The sequence below is a fragment of the Somniosus microcephalus genome, chromosome 13 (genome assembly GCF_052327205.1).
Source record: "Somniosus microcephalus isolate GS21.2 chromosome 13, FLI_Smic_1.0, whole genome shotgun sequence".
Taxonomy (NCBI): domain Eukaryota; kingdom Metazoa; phylum Chordata; class Chondrichthyes; order Squaliformes; family Somniosidae; genus Somniosus; species Somniosus microcephalus.
This window is the reverse complement of record NC_140999.1, coordinates 138,551,490-138,573,706: the sequence shown is the minus strand read 5'-3', so window position 1 is coordinate 138,573,706 and position 22,217 is coordinate 138,551,490. Positions and strand designations below refer to the sequence as shown.

Genomic DNA, 22,217 nt, shown 5'->3' with positions numbered 1-22,217 from the left:
CTTGATGAAGTGGAAGAACCTGGCGACCCCCGGGTGGCAGAGGTCATCGTGGAGGGCCCTCAGCCTATCGATCTGTGCGCTGGCGCAGGTGCCACGCGATAGGGTGTCTGGGGGTTCATTGAGCTTCCCAGGCCGGTACAAGATCTCGTAATTGTAGGTGGAAAGTTCGATTCTCCACCTCAAGATCTTGTCATTTTTGATTTTGCCCCTCTGCTTGTTGTTGAACATAAAAGCAACTGAACGCTGGTCAGTGAGCAGGGTAAATCGTTTTCCGGCCAGGTAGTGCCTCCAATGACGCACAGCCTCCACGATAGCCTGGGCCTCCTTCTCGACCGCGGAGTGTCTGGTCTCCGGGCCCTGGAGGGTTCGTGAGAAGAATGCCACAGGTCTCCCCGCCTGATTAAGGGTGGCGGCCAGAGCAAAGTCGGACGCATCGCTTTCCACCTGGAAGGGGATGGATTCGTCCACTGCGTGCATGGTGGCTTTGGCAATGTCTTCCTTGATACGGTGGAAGGCTAAGCGGGCCTCTGCCGTCACTGGAAAAGAGGTGGACTTGATCAGCGGACGGGCTTTGTCTGCATAGTAGGGGACCCACTGAGCGTAGTGGGAAAAAAATCCTAGGCACCTCTTCAGAGCTTTTAGGCAGTGGGGCAGTGGGAGTTCCATAAGGGGACTCATCCGGTCCGGGTCGGGACCGATGGCCCCGTGTTCCACAACACAGCCAAGGATGGCGAGGCGGTCTGTGCGGAATATGCACTTCTCCTTGTTATATGTCAGGTTCAGGAGTTGGGCGGTGCGGAGGAATTTCTCGAGGTTTGCGTCATGGTCCTGCAAGTCATGGCCGCAGATGGTCACATTATCTAGGTAAGGGAAAGTGGCCTGCAGCTCGTTTTGATTGACCATCCGGTCCATCTCCCTTTGGAAGACGGAGACCCCGTTGGTAACGCCGAAGGGAACCCTAAGGAAGTGATAGAGGCGGCCGTTTGCCTCAAAAGCAGTATACTGGCGGTCTTCAGGGCTGATGGGGAGCTGGTGGTACGCTGATTTCAGGTCAATGGTCGAAAAGATGCGGTACTGCGCGATCTGGTTGACCATGTCAGCTATGCGGGGGAGTGGGTAGGCGTCCAGCAGGGTGTAGCGGTTTATTGTTTGGCTGTAGTCGATGACCAGGCGTTGTTTCTCGCCGGTCTTAACGACCACAACCTGGGCTCGCCAGGGGCTGGAGCTGCCCTCAATAATCCCCTCCTTCAGGAGCTGTTCCACTTCGGTTTTGATGAAAACCCTGTCCCCAGCACTGTATCGCCTGCTCTTTGTGGCGATGGGCTTACAGTCGGGGGTGAGGTTAGCAAACAGTGGGGGGGGGGTGGGACTCTGAGTGTGGAGAGGTTGCATCTGGTGCGCGGCGGGCAATTTGGAGGCTGCTGGCTGCAGACTGTGATTGGGGGGAGGGGGCCACCGTACGCCATCGTAACGCTTTTGAGGTGGCACTGGAAATCCAACCCCAGTAGATCGGCAGCGCAGAGGTCGGGCAGGACCAGGAGTTTAAAATTATTGAACACAGTCCCGTCTACTACTAGTGTCACCACGCAGTAGCCGCCAATGTCCGCTGACTGGGACTCGGAGGCCATAGAAATCCGCTGGTGCGCAGGCAGGACTGGGAGAGAGCAACGCCGCACCGTGCTGGGGTGGATGAAGCTCTCTGTGCTCCCGGAGTCAAAAAGGCAGTTTATTGCATGGCCGTTTACCTTAACGTCCATTTTGGACCGAGCTGGCTGGTGTGGTCTCGTTTGGTCCAGCGTCACAGAGGCCAGCGTAGGGGTCGGTGTGTCGCTGCGAGTATCAGATGGGGGGGGGGTTGGCGGTCTGCTGCGTCCCGGCTGGTGTCCAAGATGGCGGCGTCCATGATTCCCATGTGGCTGGAGTCGTCCAAGATGGCTGCTGCTGCGGTGGTTCGCACATGGCTGGGGAGGCCCAAGATGGCGGCCCGCACGGCCCACACGCGGCGCTGTTGGGGGGCCCAAGATGGCGGCTCGCACGGCCCACACGCGGCGCTGCTGGCATTCGGGGTGGCTTTGGCCTTGCAGACGCTGGCGTAGTGTTCCTTTTTCCCGCAGCCCGAGCAGGTCGCATTCTTCGCCGGGCAGCGTGCTCTGGGGTGTTTCGCCTGGCCACAGAAGTAGCATTTCTGGCCTTGGGACACTGCTGTCTGGCTTTGGGACACTGCTGCGGTAGTTGGGCCGTTGTCGGGCTGTGGCTGGGGTGGCACAGTGCTATGGGGCTGTCCTACCGTGTCCCAGGTTGTCATTCCCCGCGGCGTCCACGGTGCAGAGGAGTAGGCATCCATGCCCCGGAAGGCTGCGTCCAGCGTTAGTGCGATGTCGGAGGCTTTGTCGAGGGTGAGGTCACTCTGCTCCAGCAGTCGCTGTCGGGTGTAGTTGGACCTGTGGCCCGCTACGAAGGCATCCCGGATCAGTTCCTCCGTGTACTTAGTGGGCGTTACCGCCTTACACCCACAGGCCCGGCCAAGCACGGACAGTGCTTGGAGGTATTCCTCAGTCGATTCCCCAGGTTGTTGCTTGCGACTCCCCAGAAGGTGCCTGGCGTACACTTCGTTCACAGGGCGCGTGTACTGGGTCTTGAGGAGCTGGAGGGCGGCTGTGTACGAGGTCGCGTCCCGGATGACTGAGTACACTCGGTGGTTCACCTTGGAGAACAGGACAGACAGTTTGTCCGCATCCGTTTCGACCGCAGTGGAGGCAGTCAGGAATGTCTCGAAGCACGTGAGCCAGTGAGCAAACTTGGTGGAAGCGTCCGCTTCCCGACTGTCCAGGTCCAGGCATGCTGGTGTGAGGATCTTCTCCATTATAAAAAATTTAGTTAATAAAATTGATGCGCCATCAATTACTCAAAAGACTGAGGTTGAGCGAGTAACAATCAGGCTTTTATTAACTAAAGAATGAAGGTCTTGTCTCGAGTGGTCGACCCGTCCAGAATACCAAGGGACTGGGAGGTAGTCACTTATATACCTGGAATAGTGGGAGGAGTCAGCCGAGGCATGTCCAGACCTGTACCTAGTGGAATACACATACAGACACAGACAGGTATGACAGTGGTTTACCACAGTGTCCGAACTGTGTGGCTGCGTCTGTGGCATGGGGGTCCAGATCCAAGCGCTCTGGTTTCAGGAGTCGATCCATCTTGGTGTTTTAGCGATTAAAATTGATGTGCCATCAATAACTCAAAGACAAGTTAAAGGATTCAACTGAAGGCTTTTAATCGCTAAGAACATTGCACGTCATTCCACATCGGATTCGTCTGGCAGAATGACTCATACAGCTCTTGAGACCTTTATATGATAAAAGACAGGGGCGGAGCCAATACACACAATAGGGGAAAAGGGGGGTGGTACACACAATACAATGCAGGTAAAATACAGGGGCTGATGAAGGCATATATCTCATCACAATACCATTGTTGTCCTCAAGGGGGTCAACATTGCCGGTGGCCATGGCGCCCACCACCTGGCACCCAATAATCTGCAGCACTCTATTTTCCATCGCAGACAGTGGTTGGGTGTCGGCTTGTCTCCCGCCTGAGCCTGCCTGCTCCCTCCTGTTGTGAGCCACCTTGACCTGCAAGAGAAAGGAAAGTGTGTGAGTGAATGTGGAGCAATGTGTTTGCGTGATGTGCCTGCCATAGTTGAATAGCTCTCATTGTGTGCAGGTTGTGATTGTTGGTAGGTAGAGATGGTTGGTGGGTGAGTGCTGGGGGTGTGGTGCTTTGGGCAGTGTGTGAAGACTGTGGTTCAGCTGGTGGTATGTAGCATTTGTTGAAGCATTGACTCACCCTGACCACCTGAGTGAGGTCATTAAATTTCTTCCTGCACTGTGTGTGGCTCTTGGGCACCACAGTGCTGCCCAAGACATGCTGCGCTACCTCCCTCCACATGGTGCGGAAGACTTGCGGCGAGGGCCTCCTGCCACTTGCCGGGTAGAGCACCACCCTCCATCTCTCCACAGCGAACACCAATGCCTCCAATGTTTGATCGCTGAATCTGCGGGCTCTCTCCCTGGGGCATGGATCTGCCATGAGTACACCTTGTTCAGTCCTCAGGCTCCTTCTCCTTCACCTGCTGTTGCTTGCTGAGGCAGCTGCACAGCCAGCAATGCTGACAATGAGGTTCTACAGCATTAATGAACCTCTCCTTTAAGAACTGGAAAAAGCCTGTGGCAATGATGACTTGCGATTAGACTGTATGCAATATTGGTCCACCCTTTGAGTGTAACGCCAATGAGCTTGGGCTTTAAGACTTGAATTAGTGCTCCAATCATTTCTTTGAGCAGTGAGAATGAATTTTGCATGCAGTCTAAACCATTAGCGCCTTGCACTAATTCGCAAATTTTTCTAATGATACCGCCCATTCCTGGGCTATAATGAATTTCTAGCCCATAAATTATAAACATTTTCAGAACAGAATCATTCTACATACCTTGTCACATGTTCAGTATTTAACTTGGAAAGAGATGACAACTGTAACCACAGTGAAGCCTGATCCTGTTCTTACTTGACATCCAATTTTTCAACAGTTGTCACAGGAAAGTGATCTAGAGCAGGAATCTGAGCTGAGTTTTCCCTTCCTTAGTCTAGAGTCTCAGGGGGGAATTTTCCCAGCCCTGAGGAGGTGGGTTTGAAGGCGGGACTGCTAGGAAAATGGCAGAAACTGGGAGCGGGAACCGACCCCGCTCCCAGCCTGCCTCCGTGCCATCTTCCCGGAAGGCGGGTCCCTGAGTCGCACAGGGACCCGTCTCCTCGAGGCAGGAAGGGGATTAGAACCAATTAACTGCCTGTTAACAGGTAGTTAACGGGCAGTTTTGAGGCTTTTCCCCATTTTGAGCTTTCTGCTACGGGATTCCCGACAGCTGCGAACCTCGCCAGGGTCAGCGAGGCGAGCAGTGGGTCTGCGGGGATGAAAGGGGTCGAAATGTAAGATGTAGAGGTGAATGATGAGTGCAAGTGTGACAGGTAAGTATGAAAAGTGAGTGTAAAGTGTTAGAAAAAGTTTCCTTACCTTTGCTTCTTCCTACAGGCTTCAACCCTTGAGGATCTGGAGGTGCCTCATCTCAACAGCAGAAATGACAGAATGGCTGCTGTATTCTCAGATGCTGCAGCCATCTGCTTTCTGCTGAGGAGAAAAGTCTTGGTAAGGTTATGTGCAAGGGCTCACCTTAGAACAGAGATTGTCAGTGTCTGACAGCTTCTCAAAAAATTTTCAACAGATGAAGCGTCATACGCCAACGTCATCTGTCACCGGCTTTCCCTTAATTGGCTGGTGGCGGGCTTAACAAGGCCAATCAAGGGAAAATAGTGTGCGTTCATCAGACGTCGTTGAGGGCGGGACTAGAACCCAGAAGGCAGCAGTCCCGCCCCAACTCTTCTCGGCTGGCAAAATCCAGCCCTGAGAGTCAACTCGGCTGCTGCATAAACTGGTATCAGCTAAATCAGTGCAGGGATCCTATGAGCTTCCTGCTTTGAGCGGCTCAGTGCCATATCAGGCTGTTCATTCACACACTGCCCATCAAGATAGCTTAGGTTCTACAAACTTATGAAGTTGTTTTGATAAATAGATCAACTTAATTTTATTACTTTTATGCTGCATTTTAATGAACACGTAGAGGCAATATCAAAACTAATGGGGATCGAGACTTTTGACCACAGTCCAATGCTGATGTAGTGACATTCCCTGAATGGCTGAGTTATGGGAGTTTTGGAATTTTCTAGGACAAGTCTAGAACTCAGTTGCCATTAGAATTGCAGTATGACAATGGCACAGATTTTAATACTATTTATTCATGTTTAGTACTGCATGGACATAAGTTTCTAATTGTAATTGGTTCTCTGAAACTGTCTGATAATTTGATTGTCCACTGCACTGAGAGCTCATAAGTTTGAATATCGCCAGATCAAATGAATGACAAGTACTTGTTTCCAATTTGTATTCTGTGGATTAATGCCTGGTTATAGTCACAGCTCCTGTTGATATTTCCAACAATAGAAAACCAATTTAATTAGCATAATTCTTTAGTGATGTTGCCTCTAATTACTCTTTCTTGATGGAGAAAAATACCTTTTCTTTGGCTCTTTGCTTTTTTTTTTCCTTTCCCATTGCCATTTCATGATGATGATGGTTCGTATTTTACATAGTTCCACATGTGGCAGCTGGCCTTTGGTAGCTCATCCAAAAGGACATCCTTCGTGTGTGAGCTATACAATAATACCCCTGTGAATAGTTGAGCCGTACAGACCTGGAAGATCCCAGGTTTGATCCCTATTGTGTGCAGAGTTACCTGATCTCAACTGGGCAGCAGTAGAAGTGCTACAGTTGGCCTCAGCACTCCTGCATTAGGAAGGAGAAAATTCCCTCTCTTCATTGCTGGAAAAGTGAATATGTGAACGTGGGTGAGGATAACACTGAGTTCCGCAGTGAAGTCTCCTATGCTGAATAGTTTACTAGCACTCCCTATTGAGGCATATATATGAATAATGGCTAGTTGGGAAAGATACCAAAGGACAGCCAGCACTATGAAACAATACCCAAGCAAGAAGTCAACACTTTCAGGAGAGAAGCAGAAGGGCTGAAAACTTGTGGAGAAAATTGGTGAAAAGAAAAAGATAATAAATGTAAATGGGGTATTTGATAGTGTAGATTATCACAGAATGCCTGTCCTTACACATTCATGCTTCCAGCAGGAGGTCACTTAATAACAGCAGCATGGTGGCATAGTGGTTAGCACTGTTGCCTCACAGCGCCAGAGACCCGGGTTCGAATCCGACCTCGGGCGACTCTCTGTGTGGAGTTTGCACATTCTCCCTGTGTTTGCGTGGGTTTTCTCCGGGTGCTCCGGTTTCCTCCCACAGTCCAAAGATGTGCGGGTTAGGTTGATTGGCTATGATAAATTGACCCTTAGTGTTAGGGGGATTAAATACGTGGGGTTACAGGGATAGGGTGGGATATGTGTTGGTGTAGGGGTTACGGGGATCGGGTGGGATATGTGTCGGTGCAGGCTCGATGGGCCGAAATGGCCTCTATCTGCACTGTGGGGTTTCTGTGATTCAGCCCTTGTTGAGTTTTTCCCTCCTCCCTTGCCCAGGGTATGACACCAGTCATTGTAGCCCATAATTATCTGACTCTGATCAAATACTTTAATACGGTCCAGGGGCAGTATAGCTGAATACCACACAGTATTGTACATTCACCTACTGGGTTATCAGGACAGCACAAGTCATTATTTAGTGTTAACTTGAAGTTAAATTGTTGAATATTAGTTATTGACGGTTTGTTAGTAACACGTGATTCATTTAAAAATAATTCACCATAACTGTCTATGTTGTTATCATCCAGATGATATGTGAAATTTTGACATCAATGATACGTACTCACTGTAGGAACTTAGACCAAAAGTAGTCCACCATGGATACAGGATCTAAAAACACTACTGGACTACTACTGCCTGTACATTAAGTGTGTGTTGACAATGCTGCATGTTCATTTCTGTATGTCTTTGCAATTTCACCAATAAAAGTTATATTTTATCCAGGTTGAACAAGAAAATGTAACCAGTACAACAGATGCGAAAGCTGAAAAAGGCACATCACAACCACAAAAACAGATAACTAAACAAGAAAGTAAAAGTCCTGACTCTGCGCAGAAAGTAGAATCTGAAGAAGAAGTTAAACCAGCCAAGAAGGGCTTCCTGAATTTCTTCAAACAGATGGTGAATATACTCTTTGTGCACTTTTATTAGCATATTCCCTCCAGTGCTGAGATAATAGGTAGATATATTTATTGCTTGGCATGTATGACTATTTTTTCTATTTAGATCACCTAAATTGACCTTGTACTTACTTAGAATTGTTAGTTAGACTGTACTTGGGGAAATTAATCCAATACAGGAATAAAATGCATAATATTGACTGGGAAATAGGCAGAGAGTGCAGGAAGTACAGATAAATAAAGGATTGGTGACATCTGGAAAGCAGCCAAAGAAGCAATAAAGGGTTAAAAATGTCAGGGCAATGTCAAAGACAGATGCGTTCTTTACTTTTCTGCTTTAGTGAGCCGAAAAGTAACAGTTAAAGTATCCGATGCTAATTCCCCCAAGGAATGGAGTTAAAAACCTCCACAGTTCTCTGTGACAAGTGTTGTGTCCGTCAGTAGTAAGACACAAGACTGCAGGAGAACGGTACAACAGGTGTTTACTCAACGTGGCTCACTCTGGAACTGAACTGTACAGATTACTACTCAGTGCTATATACAGGTGTGGTCACTGCCGGTACTACAGTATACATGAGCTGTAAAAAGTAGTTCCCCCCCTTAAAGGTATATACAATACAATTCCTCCCCTTTTAGATTAACAGTACCATAACACTCATTTAACAATTAAATATCAAACTAATTACAATTAACACTTTTAACATACAATGTTAGCTGAAAATAGTCCATTTATATATTCAGTCTTTGGGGAGGCTTCCTGATCCTTTCTGGATAGCGCCTTTCCCGAGTGTCTCGCTCTTGGTGCGGAGGCGGTTCTGGCACCCTGTCGTCGGTTGGGTCATCAGCTTCCGATGCTACTGTTTCTGGGGTAGATGCGACCTGTACTTCGGGTTCCTCACCAGGTACGTATGGGCGAGGCATGGGGTTGACTTGTTCCTGTGACTCTAGGATCTGGTCAGCATGGCGTCTCACGATGTTCTCCCCAACGTCCACTGTGTACATTAGTGGGCCCTGCCGTGTGCATATCGTTCCTGGCTGCCATTTTTCTGTTCGGTAGTCGCGGGCCAAGACTGGTTGCCCTACATTGAGGCTCCTTGTTGGCTTCTCATGGATGTGCTGGAATTGCTTACTCTCAACATCTCTTCGTACGTTTGGTCTGAGCAAATCCAGGCGAGATCTTAACCTTCGGTTAAAGAACATCATGGCCGGGGCCTGGTTGGTGGCTGCATGTGTCGCATTCCGGTAGGCGAACAGGAAATTGTCCACTTTATGCTGCAGCGGAATGTTGTCATTGTACATAGCCTTTATTGCCTTATTAAAGGTTTGTACGAACCTCTCAGCCAATCCATTTGTGGCTGGATGATACGGGGCGGATGTGTAATGCCTTACCCCATTCTTCTTCATAAACCTCCGGAACTCTTCGGACACAAACTGTGGTCCGTTATCAGAGCAAATCTGTTCTGGCAAGCCGTTCCTGGCAAAAATGGTCCGTAGAACTGCAATAGTTTTCTCCGTAGTGGTGGAGGACGTTTTGATGACCTCAGGCCATTTCGAGTGCGCATCCACGGCTATTAAAAACATTGAGTCCATGAATAGACCAGCAAAATCAATATGCACCCGTTGCCATGGAGATGAGGGCCACTCCCATGGGTGTAGAGGGGCATGTGGTGGTGCATTTTGGACTTTCTGGCATCCTGGGCAGCTCTTGGTCAGGCCCTCGATTTGTTTATCGATTCCCGGCCACCACACATAAGCCCTGGCAAAGCTTTTCATTTTTACCCCTCCCAGATGACCCTCATGAAGCTCATTGAGCACTCTATCCCTTAACTTGGGTGGAATTACCACTCGGGATCCACACATCAAGGTCCCCCGGCACACTGACAGCTGTTCTCTTCTTGTCGAGAATGCTGGCAACAGTGAGTCGCCATGTGCTGGCCATCCCTTCACCGTCACATCATATACCCGAGACAGTGTCGGGTCATTTCGGGTCTCCTTTTCTATACGAGTGTTAGTTACCGGTAGGTATTCAACTATAGTCGAATGAAATATTTCGACAGGATCCACTGCTGGTGCTTCCTCCGCAGTAGGCAGTGGCAGGCATGATAGCCCATCAGCATTTCCATGCTGTTTCGTGCCCTTATATTCAATCTCACAGTGGTGCGCCCCTAGAAAGAGTGACCATCTTTGTAGTCATTGCGCAGTCATCACCGGAACGCCCTTCTTCAGATTAAAAATGGAGACAAGAGGCTGGTGGTCAGTCAGCAAGGTGAATTTCTGCCCGTGCAGATAGTGATTGAACTTTTTCACTCCCCACACTAGGCTGAGGGCCTCCCTGTCAATCTGGGCGTAGTTACGCTCGGCTGAGGTTAGTGATCGTGACGCAAAGGCTATTGGCCTCTTTGAGCCGTCTGAGAATTTGTGCGACAGCACCGCTCTAATGCCGTAGGGTGACGCATCACACGCCAACTGAATTGGTAGAGCTGGATTGAAATGGGCCAATACTTCTTTCAATGTGATTAGTGTTTTGCTCTTCTGGAAAGCTCGTTTACATTCGTCACTCCACTTCCATGGCACTCCAGTTTGCAGTAGGGTGTTCAGTGGCTGTAGTATTGTAGACAAATTTGGCAAGAACTTATGGTAGTAGTTTACCAGCCTGAGGAACGACCTCAGTTGTGACACGTTTTCCGGTGCTGGAGCCTTGACTACTGCCTCAATCTTTTCTGGGGACTTATGTAACCCCTCTTTATCGATAACGTGGCCACAATACGAGATCTGTTTTTTAAAAAACTCGCATTTGGGGCGGTTAGCTCGGAGCCCATATTCCTTCAATCTGGTGAGCACCTGCTCCAGGTTGGCGAGGTGATCACTGTCATTTTCGCCCGTGACCAGGATGTCGTCCAAATAACACTGGGTCCCTGGGATCCCTTGCAGGACTTGTTCCATTGCCCTTTGCCAAATAGCCAGAGCTGATGCTACCCCGAATACCAGCCGGTTGTATTGGTAGAGACCTTTATGGGTGTTGATTGTGAGGTATTTTTTTGATGCTTCTTCTACCTCCATTTGCAGATACGCCTGGGCCAGATCAATCTTAGTGAAGCGTTTCCCTCCAGATAGCGAGGCGAAAATATATTCAATCCGCGGAAGTGGATATTGCACGGTGTGAAGGACTGGGTTCACTGTTACCTTAAAGTCCCCACAGATGTGAACCTTCCTTGGTTCCCCAGGCGTGCTGCTCAACGACTTTTTCATCACAGGGACAATGGGTGTAGCCCACTCGCTCCAGTGTACCTTGGACAGTACTCCTGAACGTTCCAAACTCTCCAGCTCTGCTTCGACAGCTGGGCGGATCGCATAAGGTACCGGTCTGGCCTTAAAAAATTTTGGGCTTGCGTTTTCTTCGATTTTAATTGTTGCTGTCATGCCTTTTAGTGTTCCGAGTCCTTGCTGGAACACTTCTTGCGCGTCGGTTAGGATCTTTGACAGTCGCCCAGGTGTGACGTCGTCATCCTTTTTGGCAGCCACAGTCAGTGCTTGTATGGAATGCCAATCCAGCTGTATTTTCCGGATCCATTCACGTCCCAGTAATGGTGGTCCTCCATCTTGCAATGCATACAGGTCTAGTTTTGGTGTTTCCTTACCGTTATATATAACGGTCACCCTTATTTTTCCTTTGGGGTAGACTTTTTGCCCCGTGTACGTCTTCAAAATAATTTTTGTGTCTCTCAAGGGTATGTGTGAGAATAGCCGCTCGTAGTCCCGTCGGTTTATGACTGTTAGGGCTGATCCTGTGTCCAATTCCATTTTTACCTGGACTCCTGCTATCTTGAGAGTGACCCAAATGGTTCGGTGATCCTCCGTTTTGATCACACTATGTAGTTTCAGACAACTCAGCTCCCTGCTTTCGGAGTCGGTATCACTCTTTTGTTCGTCTGAACTATTCTCCGTCACCTTATGTACCTTCTTGTACTTTTCTTTTGGAGATTTCTTATTGCTGGTTTTCTTTCCCGACCTGCAGACTCATGCTATGTGTCCTACTTTGCCACACTGTCTGCACACTTTGTCTTTGAACCAGCAATCATTGTGGTCGTGTGTTGTTCTGCCGCAGCGATAGCACTTCTCTGTTCTGTATGACATTTCGTTTGTGCCATATTCTTGCGGTCTCTGTTGTATCTCTGCAGCGCCCCGTGCTGCTGCTTCATATGATACCGCAATGCTGAAAGCCTTGTCCAGCGTAAGGTCCTTTTCAGATAAAAGCCGTTTCTGGGTTCCTTCACTTTGAAGCCCACACACAAACTTGTCCCTTAAGGTATCTGCCAGTCCCGTTCCAAACTGGCAGTCTTTCGATAGTTTGCGCAGTTCTGTTAAATATTCAGCATTGCTTTCATCCTTATACTGGTTCCGTTTGTGAAACTTGAATCTTTCTGCTATCAGCAGTGGTGTGGGGTTTAAATGTTCCTGTAGTATCGTCACTATGTCTCCAAAACTCTTTTCCACTGGCTTCGCTGGGGTTACTAGATTTCGTAATAAGCCATACGTCTTTGCACCCATTAAATTTAACAATACCGGCGCTTTCTTGTCATCTGACACCTCATTTGCCTTGTAGTATACCTCTATTCATTCGACATATGTAGTCCAATCTTCGACTTCATTGTCAAATGCGGTGATACTGCCACTCTTCGGCATTTTGGGTATGGCTTAAAATGGCGTCTCCCGCGCTTTCCTTCCTCCCCCGCTGCTGCCAACGCCGCTCTCGGCGGTCCTCGTGGCAATGGCGGCGCCCTGTAGGTTTCACGCGCTTCTCCTGCGCTGCTGCCAACGCCGCTCTCGGCGGTCCTCGTGGCAATGGCGGCGCCGCGCAGGTTTCTGCGCGTCTCTCTCCCTCTCCTCGATGCTGCTCGGCCCCTGAACACCGGCTGCGTCCTGTGCGCTCTGCCCTCTCTCTCTCTCTCTCTCCCGTTGACGCTGCTCGGCCCTTTGCTGTGCCGCTCGGTCGGGCTCTAGCCCGCCGCTGTCCAGGAAGGGTCTGCGCACTACCTGTTGCCAGCCCGTTTCGCTGGACCACCGCGACTGGAAAGCCAAGCCTGGCTCTCAACAGCCTCCCCCGCAATTCTCGAGTCTCTGCTGGATGACTGGGCGGTTGCCCGTGGTCGACGCCCGTGTCTCTGGCCTTGACCTCCAATCTACTGGTCTCCAGGAACGAATCCCTGGGAGGTGATGCAGAGTTGCAGGTAGGATCAAATTTGCCTCGTCGCCAATGTTGTGTCTGTCAGTAGTAAGACACAGACTGCAGGAGAACGGTACAACAGGTGTTTACTCAACGTGGCTCACTCTGGAACTGAACTGTACAGATTGCTACTCAGTGCTATATACAGGTGTGGTCACTGCCGGTACTACAGTATACATGAGCTGTAAAAAATAGTTCCCCCCTTAAAGGTATATACATTACAACAAGATTACCAAACCTTTCTGCAGATGTCATTTGCTGAATATTGTGAAATACAAGTAGAGAAACACAAGGAACTAGAAAACGTTTTTTCCTTCATGGTGTTAAATAAAATGCCATCCTAGTTTTCAAATGCTTATATTGAGATCCTGTCCCACACCTGGGCTAAATTCACAGATTAGGGAGTATGCATGGAATGGAGCTGCCAGTCCATTAAACTACCTGCAGATTAAGCAGGTGGTTTTCAAAGTCCATGGGAATGGACATTGTGACAGAAATTTAAATATGTCAGATCCTACATCATTTTCCAATATTAATTACAGCATTAGGTGGTAGGAAGTTCTGAGGAAGATTCAATAGTAGTAATAATGCCATGGGGAGTTGCCAGATTAGCCACAATGGAAACACCAGCACAATTCTGAATAGGCAACTACAGTCCTCAGGAATCCCAGAGGTTTGCTTTGCTTTTGCAATTTAACTACCGCCTTGATTAGTAGTTAAGCTTTGAGTCCACTTTTGTAGGTGGACCAGCATTGTACTGCTCAATATGACGACTAAACATTCTTTCAGAGTTTGACACTGCTGTTATACGTACCTTTCAATGTGAGTCCCATCTCCCGGCGTGACTTTCTTTTACTGTGCCTGCCAGATTACATTAGCAATGCAAACTGAGCGCCTTTTGAAACTCTGAGCAACAACACACATTTGGAGACACGTACTCATTGGCAATTCTGACAGAGAAATGGGATGGTAATAATAGGACCATAGAATTTTACAGTACATAAGGAGGCCATTCAACCCATTGTGCCAGCTCTTTGCTAGAGCAATCCAAAACTAATCCCACTGCCCTGCTCTCTCCCTATAGCCATATATCTTTCACGCTTACAAATGTTCATTCATTCTTCTCTTAAAAGATGCAATGGTCTCTGCATCAACTACTCTGTATTTGAATTGCTAGGTCTCTTTGTTCTTCCCCTGCTTCAGCATCCTTTCATTGGTTTTATACTCATATTCCTTATTTTTCCTTCCAAACTGCATTAGCTCACACTTCTTCACATTACATTGCACCTGCCATCTGTCTGTCTAATCTGCTAACCTGTTTACTTTCTCCTGAAATCAATTGCAGTTCTCTTCACTGTTTGCTAAAATTCCTACTCTTGTGTCATCGGTAAATTTAAAATTTATACTCCCTAGTCCAAATAATTTATAATGACCAAATGAAACTTTTGCATGCTGAAAATCGTTTAATGTTTCCCATGGCTTTTGCTTATATTTAGGAAGCTTTTGTGGAATTGCAGAGATTCTGTAAATGACTAATTGCTGAAAAATGCATTTTTGAAAATTCATAACAGGATTTGTGAATAAGTGCCTTGAATAGCAGCTATATACTTTTTAAAATAACGTGTTTAATTCTACTATTCAGTAAAGAACTGTCTTCATTTTACAAATACTGATTGTTAAAAGCAATATTGACTGAAAACGTGGTGCTTGTAAGCAGTAATCAGTTACAGATATCAATCGTTATTTCATTAGAAACACTCATGAGTCATGACCTTAGTAGAATGTAGTTAGTGTTGTTTAGGGCCACATCAATACCATGTGGCACAAATTAAGTCATGTCCCAGTTTAGACCAGAAATTTGTGCCACTGATGTAGACACACTTGTTACTAATCTAGTATGTAGCAGGCACAATTCTAATTAGGCAGTGCAAAGGATTTAATTTTAGACTAAGCCAATAATTAACTATATAACAAAAATGGCAAATGGGACTAGGAAGCATTAAAAGTAGATTAATTTGAGTTGTGAACTTGCCTCTGGCATCCTTCCAAAGCCTTAATGAAAGAACATATGAAACAAATACTGCCAGCCATGGATTCCAGCTCCTGATCATGATTCCCACTGGAAGGCACAAGCGTGCAAGGTAAGGACAGGAACGGATTCAGGTATGTTGCCCTCCACATTGGAATAACCGAACAGCCCTCACCATTGAGACTGACAAATGAAGCATAAGCACTCAGGAATTACCGGTAAATAGCCCCACTTAACAAAGTGCTGCAGCCATGTTGTGATTATCTTTTATGAAAATATGCGTAGACATCTCTTTATTAAAAAGTTGCCATTAACATTGGAGGGTATTGTAGCACCATCATCCTCCTCTTCTACTATTGATTGTAAAGCTAAGCAAGATCAAACAGGACCTAAAAAAAACATGTAGGCCAGAGTTTTCTGCTTCTGTGCTTGCCAACCCATGATTTTCCATCCTTTAACGTGAATGATGGGTTGGCAGGTCAGAGAAGCAAAAAAGCCCCGAGCGTAAATTAAAAAGAAAAAACTGCAAATGTTGGAAATCAGAACTAAGAACATAAAATTCTGATGAAAGGCACACAAACAAAATGTCATAACCTGTCTTTTCTCTTTTATAGATGCTTCTGTGTGATTTCTGCATTTTTTTTTCCAAAAGACATGCTTCTTTTAAATGAAAAATTCCTTCTGTATCTGTTTGTAATTAATAGCAGTAATTCGTGCTATTCCCAGCAGCTTTTTCATTTCTTCACATAATACAGAAAACCATTCTCATGGGCAGAAGGTTAAATTGGATGAACACTGAAAGTAACTGTTTTAGCAGAAATAGAGCAATTGTGGGGAGCCAGCATGAAAAGAGCCAGTAACAAGTTGTCTGCTCTAATGTGATGTGTTGTTTGCTGCTGCTGATCCTGAACCCACTGGCAAACTTGAGACATACATAGAATAAATATTAAGGGGGTGATTTTGCCAATGGGGATGTGATGGAGGCGGGACTGTTGCTTGTCATGTTTTAGTCCCACCTCCATCAACGTCCAGCCAACCCACGCTATTTTCTCTTGATTGACCTTATTAAGTCTGCCCAGTGGGCTTAGCAGGCCAATTAAGGGAAAGCCGGTTACTGATGACGTTAGCGAGTGATGTTTCACCTGTCAAGAGCTTTTGACAGATGAATTGTCATCGTTTGACAGCTCTGTAAAGCTATCAAACACTGACAATCTGTCTTCTAAGTTGAGTCTTTAATCAAGACTCAATTCGAAAGCCTTCCTGAGCAGAAAGCAGAAGGCTAATGCATTTGAGAATGCAGCGGCCATTCTGCTTTCTCTGCTGGTGAGCTGAGGGACGCCCGAGACCTGAAGGGATGAAGCCTGGAGGAAGAAGCAAAGGTTAGTACAACTTTTAAAACACTTTAGACTCACCTCACATACTTACCTCTGCAAACATGCACCCATCACTCACCTGCACACCGGACATCTCGGCCCCTCCGACCTCCGCAGACCCATGGCCTGCCTTGCGAGGTTCGGAGCCATCGGGAAGCCCACACTTTAGGTGGCAAAATAAGGATTTTCACAAAAACTGCCTGTTAACTATCTGTTAATTGGCACTAATCCCCTTCCCGTCTCGAGGAGGTGGCTCCCAACGTGGGTCGGGTACCTGCCTCCTGGGAAGATGGTATGGAGCCGGATTGAGGGGCGGGATGGGTACCTGCTCCCAGATTCAGCCATTTTCCCGGCAGTCCCGCCTCCATACCTGCCTCCCCATGGCTGGCAAAAATCGCCCCCTTAAGTAACTGAATGCATATCTCATTTAAAGGTTAATTCATTATTTTTTTCATAAAGTAATGGTAGATTGTATCTATGATTGCAGTCAGTCAAAGAGGATGAGACACATGCCGATTCTGTGGATTCGCCTGCAAAAAATTCTGAAGGAAAGGCAAGTGTCATTTTAATGCTTAATTTGCCATCATTTACAGGGCACAGATTTACTAAAGTACTAGTGGACCTCCCATGGCTTTGCCCATGGAAAGTCAGGGAAAGACAGGTTGCCCTCAGTGCAATAATGACGCTATAATTACAGGTATGGAGATCTGCAGCATCTGGGGCTTATGACAATCCACCCAGTGGTAGAAGTGTGGAGGGAGTCGGCAGGAACACCCTGCAGAATCGATCTCCAAAGAGAGAACAACCTATGTTGGCAGGCTGCAAAAGGTAGTCAGCAAAGGTTAAATAGCTATGGCAGGAAAATAATTTTAGAAAGCATTCAGAGGAAACGGGAAACCCCAGAGAGTAAAAAACAGGTTCGGGGGCGGGGGTGGAGGGCTGAACAGCTTGCAGAATCGATCACTCAGAGAAAAACGCTCAGCAAAATTTCATGAGTCATTTTCTTATGCACTCGTCAATCTTCTTTGACATTACACACGGGGCGTTAAGACCAAGCAGAGCCTTCAGCTGAGGCAGGGTTATTGGGGAATAATTCGACCCGGGCTCACAGACATAATTCAGTTCTCCTTTCAAAGTTACACATTCTGTCATTATTTTTATATTTCCATTATAAATTCTTATGTCCATATTTATAATAGAAACCATTCAGCTGCAGGACCTCCTCTGGCAGGAGGATGTAATTACAGTGTGACCAGTTTACATAGGCATTTCCCATTATAAAAGTCGATATATGAACTTAAAATGGTAAAATTGACAGTAAGTTTTTATTTTGTTCTTGGAATGTAGGTGATGTAGGTGAGGCCACATTTATTGCCCAGCCTTAGTTACCCTACATACTGCTCAGTGCACTGCCACTCCTTGCTGCTCAGTGTCCTGCCAGTCAGTACTGCACAGTGTACTGTCACTCCTTACTGCACAGTGTACCGTCACTCCTTACTGCACAGTGTACCGTCACTCCTTACTGCACAGTGTACCGTCACTCCTTACTGCACAGTGTACCGTCACTCCTTACTGCACAGTGTACCGTCACTCCTTACTGCACAGTGTACCGTCACTCCTTACTGCACAGTGTACCGTCACTCCTTACTGCACAGTGTACCGTCACTCCTTACTGCCCAGTGTACCGTCACTCCTTACTGCACAGTGTACCGTCACTCCTTACTGCACAGTGTACCGTCACTCCTTACTGCACAGTGTACCGTCACTCCTTACTGCACAGTGTACCGTCACTCCTTACTGCACAGTGTACGGTCACTCCTTACTGCACAGTGTACCGTCACTCCTTACTGCACAGTGTACCGTCACTCCTTACTGCACAGTGTACCGTCACTCCTTACTGCACAGTGTACCGTCACTCCTTACTGCACAGTGTACGGTCACTCCTTACTGCACAGTGCACCGTCACTCCTTACTGCACAGTGCACCGTCACTCCTTACTGCACAGTGCACCGTCACTCCTTACTGCACAGTGCACCGTCACTCCTTACTGCACAGTGCACCGTCACTCCTTACTGCACAGTGTACCGTCACTCCTTACTGCACAGTATACCGTCACTCCTTACTGCACAGTGTACCGTCACTCCTTACTGCACAGTGTACCGTCACTCCTTACTGCACAGTGCACCGTCACTCCTTACTGCACAGTGCACCGTCACTCCTTACTGCACAGTGTACCGTCACTCCTTACTGCACAGTGCACCGTCACTCCTTACTGCACAGTGTACCGTCACTCCTTACTGCACAGTGTACGGTCACTCCTTACTGCACAGTGTACCGTCACTCCTTACTGCACAGTGTACCGTCACTCCTTACTGCACAGTGTACCGTCACTCCTTACTGCACAGTGTACCGTCACTCCTTACTGCACAGTGTACCGTCACTCCTTACTGCACAGTGTACCGTCACTCCTTACTGCACAGTGTACCGTCACTCCTTACTGCACAGTGTACCGTCACTCCTTACTGCACAGTGTACCGTCACTCCTTACTGCACAGTGTACCGTCACTCCTTACTGCACAGTGTACCGTCACTCCTTACTGCACAGTGTACCGTCACTCCTTACTGCACAGTGTACCGTCACTCCTTACTGCACAGTGTACCGTCACTCCTTACTGCACAGTGTACCGTCACTCCTTACTGCACAGTGTACCGTCACTCCTTACTGCACAGTGTACCGTCACTCCTTACTGCACAGTGTACCGTCACTCCTTACTGCACAGTGTACCGTCACTCCTTACTGCACAGTGCACCGTCACTCCTTACTGCACAGTGTACCGTCACTCCTTACTGCACAGTGTACCGTCACTCCTTACTGCACAGTGTACAGCCACTCCTTACTGCACAGTGTACCGTCACTCATTGCACAGTGTACCGTCACTCCTTACTGCACAGTGTACCGTCACTCCTTACTGCACAGTGTACCGTCACTCCTTACTGCACAGTGTACCGTCACTCCTTACTGCACAGTGTACCGTCTCTCCTTACTGCACAGTGCACCGTCACTCCTTACTGCACAGTGCACCGTCACTCCTTACTGCACAGTGTACCGTCACTCCTTACTGCACAGTGCACCGTCACTCCTCACTGCACAGTGTACCGTCACTCCTTACTGCACAGTGTACCGTCACTCCTTACTGCACAGTGCACCGTCACTCCTTACTGCACAGTGTACCGTCACTCCTTACTGCACAGTGTACCGTCACTCCTTACTGCACAGTGTACGGTCACTCCTTACTGCACAGTGTACCGTCACTCCTTACTGCACAGTGTACGGTCACTCCTTACTGCACAGTGAACTGTCACTCCTTACTGCACAGTGTACCGTCACTCCTTAGTGCACAGTGTACCGTCACTCCTTACTGCACAGTGTACCGTCACACCTTACTGCACAGTGTACCGTCACTCCTTACTGCACAGTGCACCGTCACTCCTTACTGCACAGTGTACCGTCACTCCTTACTGCACAGTGTACTGTCACTCCTTACTGCACAGTGTACCGTCACTCCTTACTGCACAGTGTACCGTCACTCCTTACTGCACAGTGTACCGTCACTCCTTACTGCACAGTGCACCGTCACTCCTTACTGCACAGTGCACCGTCACTCCTTACTGCACAGTGTACCGTCACTCCTTACTGCACAGTGTACCGTCACTCCTTACTGCACAGTGTACTGTCACTCCTTACTGCACAGTGCACCGTCACTCCTTACTGCACAGTGCACCGTCACTCCTCACTGCACAGTGTACCGTCACTCCTTACTGCACAGTGTACCGTCACTCCTTACTGCACAGTGCACCGTCACTCCTTACTGCACAGTGTACCGTCACTCCTTACTGCACAGTGTACCGTCACTCCTTACTGCACAGTGTACGGTCACTCCTTACTGCACAGTGTACCGTCACTCCTTACTGCACAGTGTACGGTCACTCCTTACTGCACAGTGAACTGTCACTCCTTACTGCACAGTGTACCGTCACTCCTTAGTGCACAGTGTACCGTCACTCCTTACTGCACAGTGTACCGTCACACCTTACTGCACAGTGTACCGTCACTCCTTACTGCACAGTGCACCGTCACTCCTTACTGCACAGTGTACGGTCACTCCTTACTGCACAGTGTACTGTCACTCCTTACTGCACAGTGTACCGTCACTCCTTACTGCACAGTGTACCGTCACTCCTTACTGCACAGTGTACCGTCACTCCTTACTGCACAGTGCACCGTCACTCCTTACTGCACAGTGCACCGTCACTCCTTACTGCACAGTGTACCGTCACTCCTTACTGCACAGTGTACCGTCACTCCTTACTGCACAGTGTACTGTCACTCCTTACTGCACAGTGCACCGTCACTCCTTACTGCACAGTGTACCGTCACTCCTTACTGCACAGTGTACCGTCACTCCTTACTGCACAGTGTACCGTCACTCCTTACTGCACAGTGTACCGTCACTCCTTACTGCACAGTGTACTTTCACTCCTTACTGCACAGTGTACTGTCACTCCTTACTGCACAGTGCACCGTCACTCCTTACTGCACAGTGTACGGTCACTCCTTACTGCACAGTGTACTGTCACTCCTTACTGCACAGTGTACTGTCACTCCTTACTGCACAGTGTACCGTCACTCCTTACTGCAAAGTGTACGGTCACTCCTTACTGCACAGTGTACTGTCACTCCTTACTGCACAGTGTACTGTCACTCCTTACTGCACAGTGCACCGTCACTCCTTACTGCACAGTGTACGGTCACTCCTTACTGCACAGTGTACTGTCACTCCTTACTGCACAGTGTACTGTCACTCCTTACTGCACAGTGTACCGTCACTCCTTACTGCACAGTGTACTGTCACTCCTTACTGCACAGTGCACCATCACTCCTTACTGCACAGTGCACCATCACTCCTTACTGCACAGTGTACTGTCACTCCTTACTGCACAGTGTACGGTCACTCCTTACTGCACAGTGTACTGTCACTTCCTACTGCACAGTGTACTGTCACTCCTTACTGCACAGTGCACCGTCACTCCTTACTGCACAGTGTACTGTCACTCCTTACTGCACAGTGCACTGTCACTCCTTACTGCACAGTGTACTGTCACTCCTTACTGCACAGTGTACTGTCACTCCTTACTGCACAGTGCACCGTCACTCCTTACTGCACAGTGTACGGTCACTCCTTACTGCACAGTGTACTGTCACTCCTTACTGCACAGTGTACTGTCACTCCTTACTGCACAGTGTACCGTCACTCCTTACTGCACAGTGTACTGTCACTCCTTACTGCACAGTGCACCATCACTCCTTACTGCACAGTGCACCATCACTCCTTACTGCACAGTGTACTGTCACTCCTTACTGCACAGTGTACGGTCACTCCTTACTGCACAGTGTACTGTCACTTCCTACTGCACAGTGTACTGTCACTCCTTACTGCACAGTGTACTGTCACTCCTTACTGCACAGTGTACCGTCACTCCTTACTGCAGAGTGTACCGTCACTCCTTACTGCACAGTGTACCGTCACTCCTTACTGCACAGTGCACCGTCACTCCTTACTGCACAGTGCACCGTCACTCCTTACTGCACAGTGTACCGTCACTCCTTACTGCACAGTGTACCGTCACTCCTTACTGCACAGTGTACTGTCACTCCTTACTGCACAGTGCACCGTCACTCCTTACTGCACAGTGTACCGTCACTCCTTACTGCAGTGTACCGTCACTCCTTACTGCACAGTGTACCGTCACTCCTTACTG

General features: G+C 48.2%; 1 protein-coding gene across 5 annotated transcripts in view; it reads left to right on the top strand.

Moving 5' to 3' along the window:
- Nucleotides 1-22,217, top strand: part of bcas1 (brain enriched myelin associated protein 1) — a 250,541-nt gene that overhangs the window by 209,186 nt on the left and 19,138 nt on the right. For 4 of the 5 annotated variants that reach the window (XM_086005294.1, XM_086005297.1, XM_086005293.1 and 1 more), the window contains 2 exons: nt 7,596-7,772; nt 16,885-16,950. In XM_086005294.1, the coding sequence (XP_085861420.1) occupies nt 7,596-7,772; nt 16,885-16,950 (243 nt within the window). The remainder of the gene's footprint in view (nt 1-7,595; nt 7,773-16,884; nt 16,951-22,217) is intronic. The other variant, XM_086005296.1, reaches the window with a different exon arrangement.